At 35.8% G+C, this 19160-nt stretch overlaps 1 protein-coding gene across 4 annotated transcripts in view; it reads left to right on the top strand.

Annotated features, from left to right (window-relative positions):
• Positions 1-19160, top strand: part of MRPL13 (mitochondrial ribosomal protein L13) — a 49018-nt gene that overhangs the window by 22955 nt on the left and 6903 nt on the right. For 2 of the 4 annotated variants that reach the window (XM_043601676.1, XM_043601674.1), the window contains exons 5-7: positions 5442-5528; positions 11466-11587; positions 12133-13948. In XM_043601676.1, the coding sequence (XP_043457611.1) occupies positions 5442-5528; positions 11466-11587; positions 12133-12187 (264 nt within the window). In that variant the 3' untranslated portion in view covers positions 12188-13948. Of the gene's footprint in view, positions 1-5441; positions 5529-11465; positions 11588-12132; positions 13949-19160 lie in introns of those variants that run through there. The other 2 variants (XM_043601677.1, XM_043601675.1) reach the window with 1 other exon arrangement.

The following is a 19160-nucleotide window of genomic DNA, read 5'->3' as shown; positions in this document are numbered from 1 at the left end:
TTGAAGCTACTGTACAAGCAGATTTTAGCTTCTGTTATTGCTATTGATATGTTAGATGTCAGTTGAACTGTTTCTTTGTATGTATTCTGTCTTTTTTGCAGGGGTGGGGGGGATACTTCTGAGATCTTTCCTTTGATTTTAGTTTTCCTGTTTCTTTTCAAGTCTTACTTATTTTGCTTAAGGACTGGCATCTTCAGTGCTGAAAATTTGTCAGCTCTTATGTGTTCTCTTATTCCCTTTATTCTCTATCTGTTCTTTCCCTTTGGAAATCTGATTACATTTGCAGTTGACTGTCTTATTGTACATGAATCATTAGCTCTCTTTCATATTTTATGTCTCCCTGTCTGACATTGTGTTGCATTGTCAATAATTTCTTTTTAATTTTTTTAACATTTATTTATTTTTTGAGACAGCACAAGCAGGGGAGGAGCAGAGAGAGAGGGAGACACAGAATCCGAAGCAGCTCCAGGCTCTGAGCTGTCAGCACAGACCCTGATGCAAGGCTGTAACCCACGAGCTGTGAGATCATGACCTGAGTCAAAGTCGGACACTTAACAGACTGAGCCACCTAGGCGCCCCTTGTCAATAATTTCTTAATGTTCTACTTTCTCTAATTATCTTTTTTACCTATATCTGATCCAATCAACGCTTTTATTGAGTTTCCTTTTTTTTTTTTTTAATGTTTATTTATTTTGAGAGAGGGAGAGAGCATGTGAGCAGGGGAGGGGCAGAGAGAGAGAGGGAGAGAGAGAATCCCAAGCAGGCTCCACACTGTCAATGCAGAGCTCAACGTGGGCGGGGCTCGATCCCACAAACCATGACTTGAGCCAAAATCAAGAGTTGGCTGTCTAACTGATTGAGCCACCCAACCACCCACTCCCTTTTAGTGAGTTTCTAATTTGAATTTTTTTTTTTCCCGTGAAGTTTCACTACTTGTTTCTTTTTCAAGTTTGCTGGTCAGTTTTGACAGTCTTTCTGTTTCTTTGTCATACTTTGGTTCCTTATATTTTTTAAGCCTTGTAAACCTAATTCTTAGTGTTTATATCTGATTCTAATATTTGTGTTCTTCGTGGCTTTGCAATTTATTGTTTCTGCTCAGGACACTTGATAAACTCATGGACCTTGAAACTTCATCACTGAGAATTCTTTGAGACCTGTGTCTTCAAAGTGGATTTATTCACAAAAGATTGACTTAGCTTCTGGCAGGTGCATGAAGCTATACCAACCTAAGACCTGTTTAGGCTATACTCTAGACTTCTGGGTTTTGATCCCAAGGGTGAATTTTAGGCCTTGAAGCCTTGTGCAGTAAGGCTCATAGTTATCTGTTTCCTATCAGGAAAGATTTGAATTTTTTAATTTCTCCACTGTACACCCTGGATGTTGGTTTTCTGTTGAAAACCTAGGTTTATGAGGAAGTCTTTGATCCTACTTCCTGACCAAAAAGAAGTAGTCCTTTGAAACCCAAGCCCCGCACTAAGCTGATGCCCTCTGGGCAAATGCCAGCCTTAGGACTCTTTTTTTTTTTTTTTTTTTTTTTTTGGTAGTACTCTGTCCTACTTCTGGCCTCCAGTTGTTTCCCTGCTTTAGAAAAGATCTTTAAAAACATATTATTAACTTCATTAACATTTATTTATTATTTGAGTAATATACTAGGAGAAAGTTTTAACCTAAATGTTACCTTTCAGAATTGCTAGAAGCGAAGTCTCCTGTTGCCATTTCACAATTTTATATTTCCTTCCTTTACTCTTCACAACCCAGTCTTTGAAATATACACATAAGATAGATAACATTTTCCTCATTAGGAACTATTTTAGCTTTTTACCTAAATACATTTATAAATGAAAAAAGTGTGCCGTGAAGACATTCTTTTGTATTTCCCTATAATAGCGAATAAAAATAAATACGTATTGTTGGGATGCAACCATTTGTTTGGTGTAATACTGCCTACAATTTTCTTGGGGGTGAGGGAAAGGGGGACATGTTACTTCTTATCATTTATGCGTATTTTACAAAACTATGCTCAGAGATTGCTTAAGAAATATTTAATGTTCTATTTCAAGATGTGTTTTGGGGCTATTACAGATCAATAAAATATCCTATTTTGACTATATGGATTGTATATTGGTACTAAAAACTTGTAAGGGCTGCTGATAGTGTGTACTGTAAGTGCTACAATAAATTGTAGTTTTACTATTTAATAAATATTTTTAAAATGTAAGTTTCTTTGTTATTCTGGCATGCTCACTATACACTAGGAGGCAGTAGAGTCCTACTTTTTTATAAGAATTTGGCATTTGACACCATTTGTAGAAAGTGTTCCAACTTACGTTTTGTAAACAAATATTAGAATACATTACAAAATGTTTGATGAAGTCCTGGAAAATAGTTCAGAATTAAATCCATTTGAATTATTACCTCATTTAAATTATGTTCTTTTTTTGAGTATTAATTTTAACTTTGTGTTTTGAAAAGGAACAACTTGCTAAGGAAGAGGTCAGTTATTTTACTTCCAAATCAAATACTTAAGTGTCTGCCTGGAACAGTAGGTCTTCTGCCAGCAGACATAATTTGCTAATCAGTACTTGGTATATGGGCTTGTAAGAGAGTTTGTTTCATAATGCGTCCTTCTGATTATTAGTACAGCCCTGGAATATTATTTGTAAAATACATTAAATAGTACACTTAAATAGTTATTAGTAGGTTATTAAATATTTCAAAATATTGGGGCGCCTGGGTGGCTCAGTCTGTCGGGTGTCTGACTTCGGCTCAGGTCATGATCTCGTGGTTCATGAGTTCGAGCCCTGTGTTGGGCTCTGTGCTGACAGCTCAGGGCCTGGAGTCTGCTTCAGATTTTGTGTCCCCCTCTCTCTCTGCCCCATCCCTGCTTGTGCTCTGTCTCTATCTTTTAAAAATGAATAAACATTAAAAAAATTAAATATTTCAAAATATTATAATCATATATGTCATTAATTATAAACTCAAGTAAATATGTTGATTGAGCTTTTCCTTATCCCTACCATAGTTATAGTTTAAGAGTTTTTGTCCTTGTATTGTTTTCTAACATAGTTCCTTTCTTGTTTTTCCCCCCTCCTGTAGTTAGTAAAGTTATTTTGAGTGAAACAAATGGCATATGCCCTAGTTTACAGGTTGTATGTGGAAGGTCTTGAGTATTTATTAACCTCACTTTTACTCTGTCTTTCTCACTTTTTGAATTCCTTAGAACTTATACATAAGTCTGTACAGCTATAATTGATTGATTGCATGCATGTGTTGTGTTATTATTTGGGGGAGTATATTGTTTGTATGTCTGTCTTTTTCTCTCCCCTGTCAGCTTATAACCTTTCTACACTTTGTGGCTGTCCCTAATTTGGGTGTTACGGTGCATTTTTTTAATAGGGAGAGTTTTTCAAAAACCAACTTGTTAGTTCAAGTGACTACAGTTAAATTTTGTTAAGAACATGAAACCTAAATGGCATGTAACCCTACCAAAATGATAAAAATGGCTGCTAGGATGATATTCAGAGGATATAATGGCTGGCTTGTCCAGATAAGGTGCTACATAATGTTAATATTGTCAGTTTCTGTTTAAGACTTTTAAAAATTAAAAATCTTAGGGGCGCCCAGGTGGCTCAGTTGGTTAAGCATCTGACTTTGGCTCAGGTCGTGATCTCACAGTTCATGAGTTCAAGCCCCACGTCAAGCTCTGTGCTGACAGTTCAGAGCCTGGAGCTGCTTTGGATTCTGTGTTTCCTCTTTCTCTGCCCCCTCCCCCACCTCAAAAATAAATAAACATTAATTTTTTTTATTTAAAATTGTAAAGACTAATATCTAGATCAGTGCTAATAGAAATTTCTGTCATGATGAAAATATTCTTGGGGCGCCTGGGTGGCGCAGTCGGTTAAGCGTCCGACTTCAGCCAGGCCACGATCTCGCGGTCCGTGAGTTCGAGCCCCGCGTCGGGCTCTGGGCTGATGGCTCAGAGCCTGGAGCCTGTTTCCGATTCTGTGTCTCCCTCTCTCTCTGCCCCTCCCCCGTTCATGCTCTGTCTCTCTCTGTCCCAAAAATAAATAAACGTTGAAAAAAAAAAATTAAAAAAAAAAAAAAAAAAGAAAATATTCTTCTGTCTGTACTGATAAATATGGTAACCACTAGGTGCATGTGGCAGTTGACCACTTGAAATGTGGCTTGTGTGACTGAGTAACTGAATTTTTTATTGCTTTTAATTTTAACAATGTAAGTCTCTATTAAAATCTCCAGAACATGGAGTATTAACAACACTAAATTGGAAAATGTATTAAGAGATACCACTAGCTTTTGTATGTAGTTAGGTTTTGTGGTCTGATTTGATGAGAAAATTAAAGGAATAGGAAATCCTCTTATAGGACAACCCTGTTCTATCATGTCTAATTTAGTGAATTAGCTCTAATAAGTGTCAAATTACATCCTTGGAATATGAGCACAGATGGTAAAAATTGATGCAACCCTTCAGATGTCCCTATCAGCAGTTTTATGAGGACCTTGCAGTATATTTGTAGGTCCTATATACCAGCAGGCCACCAGGAGGTTATGGAACACAGAATGACACTCTGTGGCCTTCTCTTGACAAAGCATACATCAAATCACATTCAGACCAACAATGAGGATAATCTTAAAAGGGGAAATGTAAATCATGGAAAGGTTAGTTTGCCATCTTGAAAATGGGTATGGTAGGGAGAAAGGATTTTTTTGTCTTCTTGAGAAGTTACAGAGAGAAACACATTATAGATGTGATTGCTTGTACTATGTGTCTATTCTGGAAGTAAGACTGCCTGGTTTGAATTCCAGCACTGCCACTTACTAGATATATGAAGTTGGGGGAGTTCTTTAACCTCACTAAATCTGTTTCCTCACCTGTAGAATGAGACTCAGCATCCTAAACAAGATAACAAATATAATGCAACTAACCACCATACACAGTAATTTTTCAGTGAATGATAACCTTACCATCGTTGTGGATTTGTGACTTAGAGTCAGTCTCATAACTGTAGGGTCAGGCTAACTTTACGAATTGGAAACTTCCTGATCACCTACCTGGAGAAAACAGGAGTAAGGCCTCCCTGGGTTCTGCTCAAGTCAGTATGTAACAGATTATTTGAGTCATAGGTTTTTGTATAATCTTAGAGAAAGCTTGTACAAGTTTTTTTTTCTTATTCTAGCTATAATTGGCACATAGGAGATTAAAAATAATCTCGTTTTGTGCTTTTCCTTTAAAATAAATTAAGTCAAATAGAGCCTAAAGAAAATAGTAATGTACAAAATAATGATTCTTTTGCTGTTGCTGCCACATGTCTACTTAGGTCTCAATTCCTTTCATTTCACTTGAGTCTGAGCCCACTTGTTTTCATCACTATCTATAAATGTCAGATTTTTCTTACTGAATCCTATATATGTCTGTTTTTCAGATTGTGAAACTAGCTATTTATGGCATGCTGCCAAAAAACCTTCACAGAAGAACTCTGATGCAGAGGTTGCATCTTTTCCCAGATGAGGTAAGTCAGTGGTTGTTAGTTATGATGCTTCAACAAGGAACCATGGCCAGAGTACCTGTTAAATTGAGGGTACTCATTGTTGATTTCATCAGCTACAAAAAACGTGTGAATTTCACTTACCTTTCATGTGAGTAGTAGCAAAATTTGCATGAATCATGAATTAATAGCTTAGGTTTGGTTGCTAATTTATTTTCCTTGATATAATTTTAGAATACTTGTTCCTATTCAAAATGTATTCAGTTAAAAACGTACTTGAAAAAAAAACATTTTTATTTATCACTGTTAAACTATTTTAAGTACTTGAGCTTTTCTCTTTAGTATACTGTAATGAAACACTAGAAGGTCTATAATAAAATAGTTGAGTCCAAGCTCTGGAATCAGGTATCTGGATTAGAATTCATGATCACCATTTACTGATGTCATTATCTGTTTTCTCATCAGTATAATGGAAATAATGGTACCTACTTGCTAAGGTTGTGGTAAGAGTTAAATGAGATAACATTTGTGGAATGCTTAGAACGGGGCCTGACACAGTAAGTGCTATTTGCTGTCACTACCATGGTTGTGATTGTTGTCCTTAGAGTTCCTAATAGAGGAATAATGTGGAAATGAATTCCACACTATCAAGTTATATCAGTGATTTAAATCACTGTGTGCTCTATTTACTTAGCTTAAGCAATGCATGAGTAAATTATTCGTGCTTTTATCAAAATGGTTAATGTATTACTTTTGCTTTGCATGAATGAGTAGAATTTTCCAGTATTCATTTTACCTCTGAAGTAACAAGTATGGGAGTAGTGTCATCATCTAAGGATAAATGACCTTCATGAAAGCACAGTTTTAAAACTCCTAATTCTTTCTTTTAATTTATTTTTTTCTTATTTGAGAGAAAGAGCACATGCAAGCCAGGGAGAGGAGCAGAGAGGGAGGGGGAGGGGGGGAAGAGAGAGAGAGAGAGAGAGAGAGAGAGAGGGAGGGGGAGGGGGGAGAGAGAGAGAGAGAGAGAGAAAGAGAGAGAGAGAGAATGAGAATCTCAAGCACTCAAGCAGATTCCACATTCCTCATGGAGCCTGACTGAGGACTCAATCCCATGACCCAGGGATCATGACCTGAGCTGAAATCAAGAGTCAGCTGCTAACTGACTGAGCCAACCAGGCCCCCCTAAAACTCCGATTTCTGATTGTACTCTCCCATTTTTTTAGAAACCATAATTTCTAAAAAAACAAAAAATGATAATGTAGATATAAAATCTTAGTTATTAGGCAGTCAAGTTTGAATGTGGATGTTTTAAGTATTCATGGTAGTTCAACTACAACAAATTACTTAAATAATTTCAGACTATAAAATTAATGAGTCCGCTTCCCCCCCCAAAAAATTGTCAAATATTCAGAAGCTTGCTACACAGTTTGTTGTCCAGGCCATAGGGAAGTAGGCACTCAGATTGCTAGGAGTACAAAATGGTGCAACCCATAAGGAATCAGAGAATTAGGTAACGTTACACAGAATACATACATAAGGAAAGTCAGGCTTGATCCAGCATTCTATTTTCTCTGAAGATACACAAAATTATTGTTTCCACATTATTTATAATAGTACAATAATAGAAACTAGTATTTATTCAGAGGAAATTGGATAAACTGTGTTATATCCATTCAGTCGGGTACTATGCAGTTATAAAAAAAGAACGCCAAATATTCTTATGATTTGATAACTAATGCTTTCTAGGATATATTGGTAAGTGAAAAAATATAGATAGCATACTACCTTTTGTATGCATATACACATACATATGTTTACACACACATGCATACTATAACTGCTGCTTACTGTATAAAGAAACACAGGAAGAATAAATGAGAAAATAAAGATGGCTACTTACTGAATCATGGGCACAAAAAGACAAAAGGAATAGGGAAGAGAATAAGGTTTTTGGAGTAAGCCTTATAGATTATTTATTTTTTTATTTTAACTTTGTTATTATGTTAAGATTTTATTCAAAAATAAAATGACAGCAGTAGCAGAAGTAAGCACAACTAGTGCCCAGATCTTGTTTTCTAAGTGCTATTTCTGATTAAAAAGAACCTGGTTCACCTTGGAGAAATGGTTGATTCTAGGTCTGGAGCAGAGAAAGACCAAAGTTATTATGGAGTACACACATGCACACGCAATTATTATTATCTTCATTGTTTATACTGGAAAAATAATAAGTCACAGAAAGTAAGGCAGTGCTCAAAACGGATGGGGAAATATCAAGAGAACATAGGAGGCATTTTGAATTGGTGCCCACTGACCAAGTATGGGACTGTGTGATGTGAGCCTCAAAATGAATGGTTAAAATAATGGATTACATTGAATAGAAAACAAAAATCTAGGGGCACATGGGTGGCCCAGTCGGTTGGGTGTCCGACTTCAGCTCGGGTCATGATCTCACGGTTCGTGGGTTCGAGCCCCACGTTGGGCTCTGTGCTGACAGCTCAGAGCCTGGAGCCTGCTTCGGATTCTGTGTCTCCCTCTCTCTCTGCACTTCCCCCACTCATGTTCTACCTCTCTCTCCTTCAAAAATAAATAGGCATTAAAAAAAAAGAAAAAAGAAAGAAAACAAAAATCTATGAGCCCATGATGATAGTCCAAAAATCATTTTTAATTGTTATAATTTCCCTTTTCCTTTCTGGAGAAGAAAAAGCTTTTCTTTAGAGAAGAATGTCACCTAAAAAATGTAGAAATAATGCCAAATTAGAAAAGTTACCATTATCAGCATATTCTGTAGTCACTGGGTAAAAGATTATTGTACAACAAGATATTCACACAATGTCAAAACATCAGGCCATAGAGTACTTACTGTTTGAAAGGAGAAAGATACTTTTTTATGTTAAAGATACCTGGTGGACACCAACCATAACCAAGAGATCAAACATTAACGTTAATATGGAACAGACCAACATCATGTACTTCCTGCTTTGAATGAAGCTCTGAAGACCCAACACAAACTATTTAGCGTTCTGCCAAAAATGTTTAACCTAAGTCTAATCATGAGGAAACAATCCTACAAATCCAAATAAAAGGACATTCTACAACATAATTGGCCTGAACTCTTCAAAAGTGTTAATTTCATGAAAGAAAAAGCAGGGATAGTCTTTGTATTAAAAGAGACTAGGCTGAAGAATTTATTATGTGTATTCAACAACATAGTAACAGCATAAATAACTAAGTGTAGCATGTGACCCTTGACTGGATTTTACACTGAAAAAAAGATATATAAAACAATATTTGATCAGTTTGGGAGGTTTGGATACACACTTGTATTATCAGGTAGGAAATATTTCATCAATATTAATTTTCCTAAACATGAATTTGTAATGTGATATAGGAGACAATCCTTAAATTTAGGAAATAGATAATGAAATATTTAGGGGTGCAATATTTGCAGATTGCTCTCAAATGGTTCAGCCAAAAAGAAAAGTTGTGTATGTGTGTTTGTATATAGTGAAAAGGAGGAAAGCAAACATGTCCTATTTTGACAATTGGTGAATTTAGGTGAAGGTTAGAGAAGTGTTCACTGTATTCTCACAACTTTTCTATAGATGTGAAATTTCTTTAAAAACTGAAAAAAGTAATAAGGCAAATATTATCACCTTGCCCCGTGTTTATTCCACTCATTCGTTTCCTTATTCCTCTTTTAGGTTAATCTTTCAGTCTGTGTAGAGAACTCTTAAATCTTGAACACCTCAGTCATCATGGCTGGGTTACCTTCTGTGTGTACGGATTAAAGGAGGGACTTTCCTCTCTTCCAGATTTCGTGTGTAATGCCTAATCAACAACTTTCACTCCTCGTTTTGTACTGTTTCAATGCATTCTTTCAGTAAATTGTTCAAATAATGGGGAAAGTTTGTAAGTTCGTTTTAGTCAAAATTCTCTTCAATTCAGCAAACATTTACTAACCCACTATGTTCCACACCCTCTGCTGTGTAAGCACTTGGCAACTTTTGAAATTGTCTTTGCAAATAATGTAGGGATTGTTTTTAATGGAGTGTGAAATACTCATAAATTTTTATAAATATCAAACTGGCAAGTAGACTTTTTCAGGAAGTGAAAAATTAGAGCAATGTAAGATGTCCAGGCATCCTCTGCTTACCAGTACCATGTAATTAAACTTACGGACTTGAATAGACTGGGGAAGGGATGTTAAATATTTTTACAATGCTTCTCAATGAAGAAACACATTGTCAGTAGTATTTGTTGTATTTTGTATACATTGATAGTGACTTACCCTATACAAACCATAACTTTAAAAAGCCAACTTAAGTTTTTTTTAATATTATAAAAATTATGCCATACTAGGTTTTAGAACAAGTTTATAATTCCATAGAGCTCTGTGATTCTTTGAAGCTGTTTCAAAATTGTATTTTGATTCTTAAGACATTGAATAGAAAACAGTACTATTTTGATGCCGTGTCCTTGCCCACGTTTGATTCCCAATTAGGATACGCTCTTTGCAGAGAATTATACTTTATAGTAATCTTTTTTTAAGAAATGTTTTCGGGGAGCCTGGGTGGCTCAGTCGGTTGAGCGGCCGACTTCGGCTCAGGTCATGATCTTGCGGTCCATGAGTTCGAGCCCTGCGTCAGGCTCTGTGCTGACAGCTCAGAGCCTGGAGCCTGTTTCAGATTCTGTGTCTCCCTCTCTCTGACCCTCCCCCGTTCATGCTCTGTCTCTCTCTGTCTCAAAAATAAATAAACGTTAAAAAAAAATTAAAAAGAAATGTTTAGGAACATGCTATTATGGAAAAAGGGAAATATATTTACTATCTCTGAAGAAATACTCATAGGACAATTTTCATATTGATATCCAACCATTATTTAAGTAGAGTCTCCAAAATTAACCTAGCCATCCACACTCACAAGACAATTCCCTTTCCCTATTTCTGTATCATGAGCACAATATAAATGTAAGTTCTTTTGGTTACTCATGCTCTTTATTTTATCATTTCCTTTATTTTGTTCAATTTCTGTTTTTCTTTCAAAATACAATTTTGAAGCCATGGATGGGTGTGTGTGAAGGGCTGAAGTATCAGAAGTGGCCTTGGAGTGAGGACATGGGTTTGAGGAATGACCTTTTGAAATTGTAAGCCTTTGGAGGCCATCATCTTTTTATTTTCTTTTAAATTTTTTTTTTAATGTTTTACTTATTTTTGAGAGAAAGAGAGAGACTGAGTGCGAGTGGGGGAGGGGCACAGAGGGAAACACAGAATCCAAAGCAGGCTCCAGGCTCTGAGCTGTCAGCACAGAGCCCAACACAGGGCTCGAACTCACGAACCACAAGATCATGACCTGAGCTGAAAGTTGGGACACTTAACTGACTGAGCCACCCAGGCGCCCATCTTTTTATTTTCTTTTATATTCTGAGCACCTAGCACAATTTCTGGTTCATAGAAGGAGTTCAGTAAATGTTTTTTGGCTAAATGACTCAAAGATCCAGCAGACCTTCATTTTCCAAAGTTTTTTTCTGTCAACAACATGGAGTGTGAACTGAAAGGTTGTGGCACTGGAAGCCACAGACCCAGTGCATTCACTCATCAGGTGAAAAATCGTGAGAATCAGCCAAGGCAGTGCCTTTTTTCAGTTGAAAGGAGGGAAATAAATGAAATGGTTTAAAAGAAATAGATAGGACTTAGTGACTTGATAGTCCTTAAAACTGAAGATGTCTAATTTGTCATGAGAAATAGGTTTGTCAAGATTAAAATATAAGGTACATTATTATAATGAGATTACTTTTATCATTAATGTACTTCTTGGGGATTTTCATGGTGTTTTAAAGATGATACTGTTTTCTTCATTGTAAATATTTTTTTGTTTGTTTTTTAATACTTCCTAAGTATTACTAATTTGTTAGTAAGGGATATATTTTAAGAAACGTAAACCTAAATTGTATTTAACCTAGGATATACCAGAAGATATTCGTGAGAATTTAGTCGAGGAGCTTCCTCAGCCACGGAAAGTGCCCCGACGCCTCGATGAGTACACAAGGGAAGAAATCGAGGCTTTCCCAAGAGTGTGGTCTCCGTAAGTCTTCTCTCTTTCCTGTCTTTGTTTCTGTTTCTCTATTTTTTTAAGCTGAGTTTAGTATCCCCTGTTTCCTTAACCAAATGACAAGATCCTTGAGGGTGGGAAGAGTAAACTTTTATTTTTTACTCCCTCGGATACTCTTTGCATCTTCTACAGCAAATAAACTCTACATGTAGATGTTAGAACCAAAAGTCTCGAAGTCTTTAAACCTTGCTCAGTACTTGCAGGGGTGTTCATAGGTGCCTATGATTGCTAGATACTTTGTTTGGGATGGCATTACTTGGATCGACTGTAGTCTCTTGGAATGATAAATGAATTGTCATTTCTTAAAACAAAGTGATTCTTCATTTTCCAGATTGCTTCACTAACCTGAGAATATCATCTAATGCAAAGTCGTTAATTCTAGATAATTAATAGCCTTGATCCAAATAGAAAAACAAAATAATAAAACACTTTTTGGTATCCTCTACACAATTTCCTCTCTCTATGGTCCGGAAAGCTGCTGAGTTTTGACATACTATTTCCCATCTGATTGTTTCCAGGTTTCCTTATCTGGCCTTCCAGGCTGTCCGTGACCTGGCTCCTCTCTGTCTCTGAAGCTTACGTTCTTCCCACTTCACTAGTCTAATAATAGCAGCTTGTTTAAGATTGTCACCCTTTTCATGCAATTTAATTCTTTCTTGCTTTTGTTCTATTACTTTGCCTGAAACAACATGCCCCTCGCCTCATCCTCTGCAATAACCCTAACTCATTCTTTCAACCTTAGTTCAAATATCACCACCAATAAGAAGTCTTGCCTAAACATCAAGACCAGACTATGTGCTCAGCCATCTTCTGCCATATTACCTGCTGTGTAACTCTGTCATTACCACACTTAGCTCTTCAAGAGCAAGGGCTGTGTCTTGTTCGTCATTGCCTCCCCAGTGCGCAGAATAGTACTTCATATAATGAAGTCTTGGGGACATTTACAGAATTTATACAGTAGGTCTAAAAGAGAACCACATATCCTTATTGCTTGACCTACACAAGACAGCTCATCTTCCCACAGATACTACCCTCTGTGCTCTGAAAATTCATATCCCTTTATTGGCTCTTTACTCAGATAGGTTTGTGAAATATAGGTGAAATCACATACTTGTGAAAATATAAGCCTTCCCAGGATTGTCAGTATGCACAGCAATCTAATCTTGGACTCTGTTGTTATTACATGTATATAATCTTCAGAGTCTTTCCACACAGAAGTCTTTAGGATATTCTGTTTGAATCTTTTTAACTTTACTGACTTGTATCAAGGTACTCCTTTACTAAATCTGCAGATAAACAAAATAATGTAATTATTAGTGACATTTATTATAGTAACTATTTATTGGACACTTTACCAATTTCCCAACACTGTGCTAGGTATTTTACGTGCATTGCATTTAATTTTCTTCACAGGCCTATAACATAGATATATTATTCCTATTTTTAAGTGTAAGGCAAGGGTCATCAGGTTTGTATATAGCCTGCATTTGAACCCAACTGTGTCTGATTCCAAAACCTATTTTCTTTCCATAGAAGCAAACTGCTTCATTAATTTAATTTCTCAACAAATACATTTCAGCTACCTCTTCTGTATAAGATACTGTCATGGGCACTAAGACACATGGAGAAACAGCATTAAAACAATTATTTAATTCAGGTGCACAAACTTCTACCAAGTTTATGCTATGTGCCAGACCTTTTGATACATGTCTAGGATATACAGATGGTGAAGCATTTAAATGTAACCTCCTCCAGAAGTCCTTCCTACACTCCTTAAACTGGATTAGCCCCCCCTTAATAGGGTCTCATTGTACACTTCCTTTTCATTTACTGCATTTATTCTAATGTAACAAAATGCCAGGGTGATTTTTTTTGTTGACTGTCTTCCTGTAACTAGACTCCGTGAGGGAACTGCATGTTGTCTTCCTTAGCTGAGCATAGTAGCATCTGGCACATTAAGTAGGCACTCAGCAATTACTTAGTGAATACATGAAGAAATCAAATACCCTTGTATCAGCTTTTACGAATGAAGTTAGGAAAGAATCTCTAGAAGATATAAAGTGAAGGTAATAAAATGCTCCAATTTAATACTAATTCTTCATGCTACAATCGATGAAATCGACTATCTTTGAAAACACCTTGTTTTATTTATTTTGTTTCTCTTCATTGTATCCTCTGAATTAATCAATTTTCAGTTGATATCAAATGAATGGTTAACAAACTATGTAAAAAATTGAAAAAATTGATTTTATCTGATACTATTACCAGCTAGTTATCAGGATACATTCTCATGATAAGTATTTCTTTCTAAAATAAAGAAGTGCATTTCTCATCGCTCCTTAGATTCTGGTTTTCATTGCTTGACGATGACAATGTCATGGACCAGAAACTATACATTACGTGATGTGATTTGATTCTAACACCTAGGTTAAGTGATTGTCTCTCTTCTTTTGACCTTTTTAAATACCTATTTAATAGTTTGCTTTCTTGTCAAAACTCGAGTCTGTTTTAAATTCTTTTCATTTAAATTCATTTTTTTAACCTAGGTTATGTAGTGGTTTATTTAGATAAATCAGTAGTTTGTGAAAATAAGGGTTGTACAATTTGTTTTACATGCTTTGATATTTACAGTTTTCCCCTTTCACATCTGAGAGATGAGACTTCTATACTTGGAAAATTTTTATACTTTCAGAATTAATTTAACTTGCTTCTTAGAGACTTACATGGTCATTTATTCAAGACACTCAATGAGCCTTTTCCTACTTAAACTACATAGAACTTAAATTTATCTTCAAAACTGAACCCTCATATATGGAATATTTTTCTAGGAAGATGTAAACTTTTTTTTAATTCTTTTTTTTTTAATGTTATTTATTTCATAAAAGAGAGAGAGATAGCACAAGCAGGGGAGAGAAAGAGAGAGAATCCCAAGCATCGTGCTAACTCCACGATGTTAGCACAGAGCCTGACGCAGGCCTCAATCCCACAAACCATGAGATCGTGACTTGAGTTCAAATCAAGTTGGATGCTTAACTGACTGAGCCATCCAGGTGCCCCTAAAATTATTTTAAAGAGATGTGCAATTTGCTACAAATTGAAATTAATTTCTAATTTATGGAAAACACTTATTAGCTTAAATTTACACCCTGGAATTTTGTCTTTACTAAGAATTCACATAATACAGGCTTTGCATAATACAGACAACATTTACAAATAAAATACTCTTGCAAGTAAATTCAGGCATTCAATTAAAAACTTTCACTCTGGGGCATTTAAAAAGTATTAAATGTTCATTTAATAGAAACTGTGAATGCAATACAAACTTAAGGAAGTAAATAATCTCACTGTAGTTAACATTTTGGTGTGTTACCTTCCACTGTTTCTCTGTGCTCATGTGTGTTTGTCTTTGGACTTTTTAATCCCCATTTTTTTCATAAATAAGAAAATGTGTGGCATAGAAAGAAAAATAATTTGCCTGAGATCACACGAGTGTAAGTGGTGGCTTAGGGATTTAAACCTAAGGTGACTGGCTTCTGGGTCATGGTCCTAACCACTCTGCTGGAGTGCCTCTTGTTGCCTCTTGTAGCATCTTATATAAGGGTGCTTAAGTTGTATATAGTTCTCCAGTATTATGCTCTGGAAAGTTATATCTAGAAAAAGTATTTTGGTAGGTTACCATGCTGTATTAAGTTCTGTAAGTCTAAGAATGTCTTATCAGAGAGCACCTGGTGGCTTAGTCGGTTAAGCATCCGACTTTGGCTTAGGTCATGATCTCCAGGTTCATGAGTTCGAGCCCCATGTTGGGCTCTATGCTAACAGCTCAGAGCCCGGAACCTACTTTGGATTCTGTGTCTCCCTCTCTCTCTGCCCCACCTCTGCTCACGCTCTGTCTCTATCTCAAAAATAAGTAAACATTAAAAAAAAATTTTTTTAAAGAGTGTCATATCAGATTTTCTTATAGAAACACCACCATAAATCAATTTATATTCCTAACCCAGAGGGGTATGGTACTTTTTTTAAAAATAGAAATACCAAAGATGCTACGTAATCAAGTATGTGACCAAACATAGATTCTGCACTTGGAGTTGATCTTAACAGTTCATGGGATTGAGCCCCACATCAGTCTCCGTGCTCAACACGGAGCCTGCTTGGGATCCTCTCTCCCTCTGCCTTTGCCTCTCTCCCCTGCTCATGTACGCGCTTGCTCTCACTCTCGCTCTCTCTCTCTCTCTCTCTCAAATAAAGTAAAATTAAAAAATAATATGGGTATACAGTTACAATTTAAGAATATATCATCGGGGTGCCTGAGTGGCTCAGTCGGTTAAGCATTCGACTTTGGCTCAGGTCATGATCTCAAGGTTCGTGAGTTCGAGCCCCATGTCGGGCTCTGTGCTGACAGCTCAGAGCCTGAAGCCTGTTTCAGATTCTGTGTCTCCCTCTCTCTCTGACCCTTCCCCGTTCAGGCTCTGTCTCTCTCTGTCTCAAAAATAAATAAACATTAAAAAAAAATTTTTTTTAAAGACTGTATCATGATATAGGTGTACTAGTCATTTAACATAAATCATTCAACACTTTATTCTTCTGCACAAGAGCTGACATCAAGTTCAGTTAGTTTTTATTACCGTGGAATGCATATAACCAGGAAAAAACAGGCATTTTTGGATTATCCAAAATGCTTCTTGTCAGAGAAATAGATGATCTTTTAGTTTGGAGCTGTCTAATAGAACTTTCCACGATGATGAAAAACTCTATATCTGAGCTATCTAATAATATAGTGGCTCCTGAGTACTTACACTGTAGCTGGTGTGACTGAGGAACTGAATTTTTAGTTTTATGTAATTTAATTAAGTTAAATTTCAGTAGCCTCAGGTAGCTAGTGACCACCTTAATGAATGTTGCCATTTTAGTTGTTTGCCATTTCACAAAGTTCTAGTATTAAATATTATATGTTAGAATTAAAATTAAAATATGTAACATACTATGCAGTGCAATCCATTGAAAATGGGATTTCTCATTACTGGTGGGTTTGCTTTCATGAGAATTTTTTTTTCTCCTTTTGGAGAAGGAGACTGCTTAAAATATGCTCTTGTTCCACCCAAAATAGCTAAGCCAACAATATAGTCTTCCTTTGGAATGTAGTAATTGGAACTTATTCAAGATAGATCTGATGGTGAATCTGCAGAGACCTCACTGAAACAGATGTACTTAGATTGCACCTAAATAAATAGAGACAAAAATAGCTTGCTTTGGTTGTTGTTTCCTGAGCAATAAAACTTAAAATATGCATATAGTATAGAAATGTACCTTTTAAACTTGGAACTGTTACTAGCTTTTGGTTGAATGAAAGTTTATTAGCTTTTCTATTAGCGGCAAAAGCTTTTGAACAACACATAATAACAATAGTCAAAACTAAGCTTTGAACCCAGTAGGTGATTGGCAAAATTTGTTTTAATCTTAATTAAAAGCTCTGTTGTTGAGATTTCATTTAAATTATTTTAAATCATGAACGTTATGTTCTCTCAGGCCTAATTTCAGTTTATGTCAGATTTTCTTAGGCTAGTGGTGTGGGCATTTTTAAAACAATTTTAGACAAGGAGGAAAGAAACTGATCTTTATGAGAAAATGGAATATTTTTAATAACTAGAAGTCATTTTCTTATATGAGAAGTATTGCCTATACACTTCACTTCTTAAGTTAGTGGATATACTTGGTATATTAGTCACTTCTGTATCTCATGGATACGTAAATTATGATAGAATATGTTATGAAGTTATATTTTATTTCTTGACGGTACAGAATAGATGTATGATTGCCATGTACTAGTGGTGATTGTAGGGTATGCACTTAAATTCATTGGCCAAAGAAGCAGCAGTAGCACTGTTCTTTCTTCACAGTTCTGTGGCCTGGGATTATAGCTTTCAAATGGTCAACTTATTTTAATAGCATCAATAGTTATTTCCATAATCATTATAGTTTTGCCAACACATTACAAAACCACAGTAATCATGGAAATTGTCATGCTATCACTGTAATGGAAACTTTTCATTATGTATGATAAAAATAAAACTTGGATCACTTTAAACGTTTTTTATTTTCATTTTTACAAAATTCTGTAGGAGAGCTTTTCTTAGGAAAATCAAGGTATGTGGAAAATTTCAACTTGAATTGTTTTGCTTCACCCACAGAGTGAGTGATGAAACAATACCAAAAAAGAAATAGATATTTGATCCTAACTCATTAAATCTGTAATGCTCTATTTTAAGCAAAACCCTCACCTTTGTATACAAATGAAGTGTGAAAAATTCAGCTTCAAAGAATCTTGAAAGGAGATGTTTATAATGAAAACCCATGTCCTTGGTGGTTCGTGTACTTCAGAGTGTGCTGTTAGAAGTGTGCCTGCAAAGGAGAGGATGGCCAGAATAAAAGTGGGGAAGTAGGAGGACACTCGTGATCGGCCCTAATTGTCTTTGCTGAAAGCAGGATTCAGTTTAGACTGTTTTCTGGGTGGCACCTCCTGCTCTGTAGAGGGAAAACCAGTGTGGGCACATCGGCACTGGGAAGGGGCTGAGGTGAGCATCCTGGCTAGTCTGTAGCTCTAGAGGAGAGCAGTGATTTCAGCTTAGTACCTGCCCTCTGATATGAAACCTATAAATCCTAATAATGTACAGATTTTCAGTCTTAGTTAAATGAATACCCAGAAAAAAAATTTTTTACCTATGTCTTTTTTATAAAACGTGCTTCACATCTGAGGCTTAATATAAAGACGTTGAAGAAGGAATTTTACCTTTTCAAAACCCATAAGGAATTGGGATCTAGACATCTTCAAGATTTTCCACAATTTTATGCTCGTCTAGTCATCATGGCATTTTCCTACAAGATTTAACTTAATTTGCTGCTCTTCACAGGCAGAAGTTATTAGCTGGACTTCAGGAGCAGGGTTACATTCCAATTTTCCCGTTATTTCAACCAGCTCAGCATTGGCATCAACTGTAGACCTCAGTATTTCCAGGGCTGAATTTGCTCAAATTAGACATTCTAAACTTTGCTGTTCTTTTGGATATGAACAGATTAGGACTGGTTGTTAAAATTAAAAATAATCTCTACTTGAACAACCAAATCAAATCATTCCTAGCCAATAGAGCTTACGACTTAAAAGTGGTAATTAAATGTAATGGCAATTCCTATTTATTTTAATTGAAAAAAACAGTAAACTGATTTAAAAAAAATTGTAAACAATCCTATGAGTTTACTTTAGTTTTTTTTTTTTTTTTAAGCAGTATTGAAATTTTTCTTATCAGGATTTGGTACATGGTACAAGTGCCTAGAAAAGTGAGTATAGAGGCACCATTATTCTGCCTCACCATCTCCTGTACAGCTAACATCTTTAGTTGAGAGGATTGTATTTCAAGGAATATGTGATGTCACCAGATTACTTGTAATATCTTATTCTAAATAATTTCATCAATACAATGGCAGTGACATAAAACTCAAACTGACCTTTATTGTTCTTCAGATTACTCTATTGTCCAAATTTTATTCTCACCTT

Source organism: Prionailurus bengalensis, chromosome F2, assembly GCF_016509475.1.
Source record: "Prionailurus bengalensis isolate Pbe53 chromosome F2, Fcat_Pben_1.1_paternal_pri, whole genome shotgun sequence".
In the NCBI taxonomy this organism is placed as follows: Eukaryota; Metazoa; Chordata; class Mammalia; order Carnivora; family Felidae; genus Prionailurus; species Prionailurus bengalensis.
Note: the sequence above shows the minus strand (reverse complement) of the source record. Positions and strands in the feature narration are given on the sequence as shown.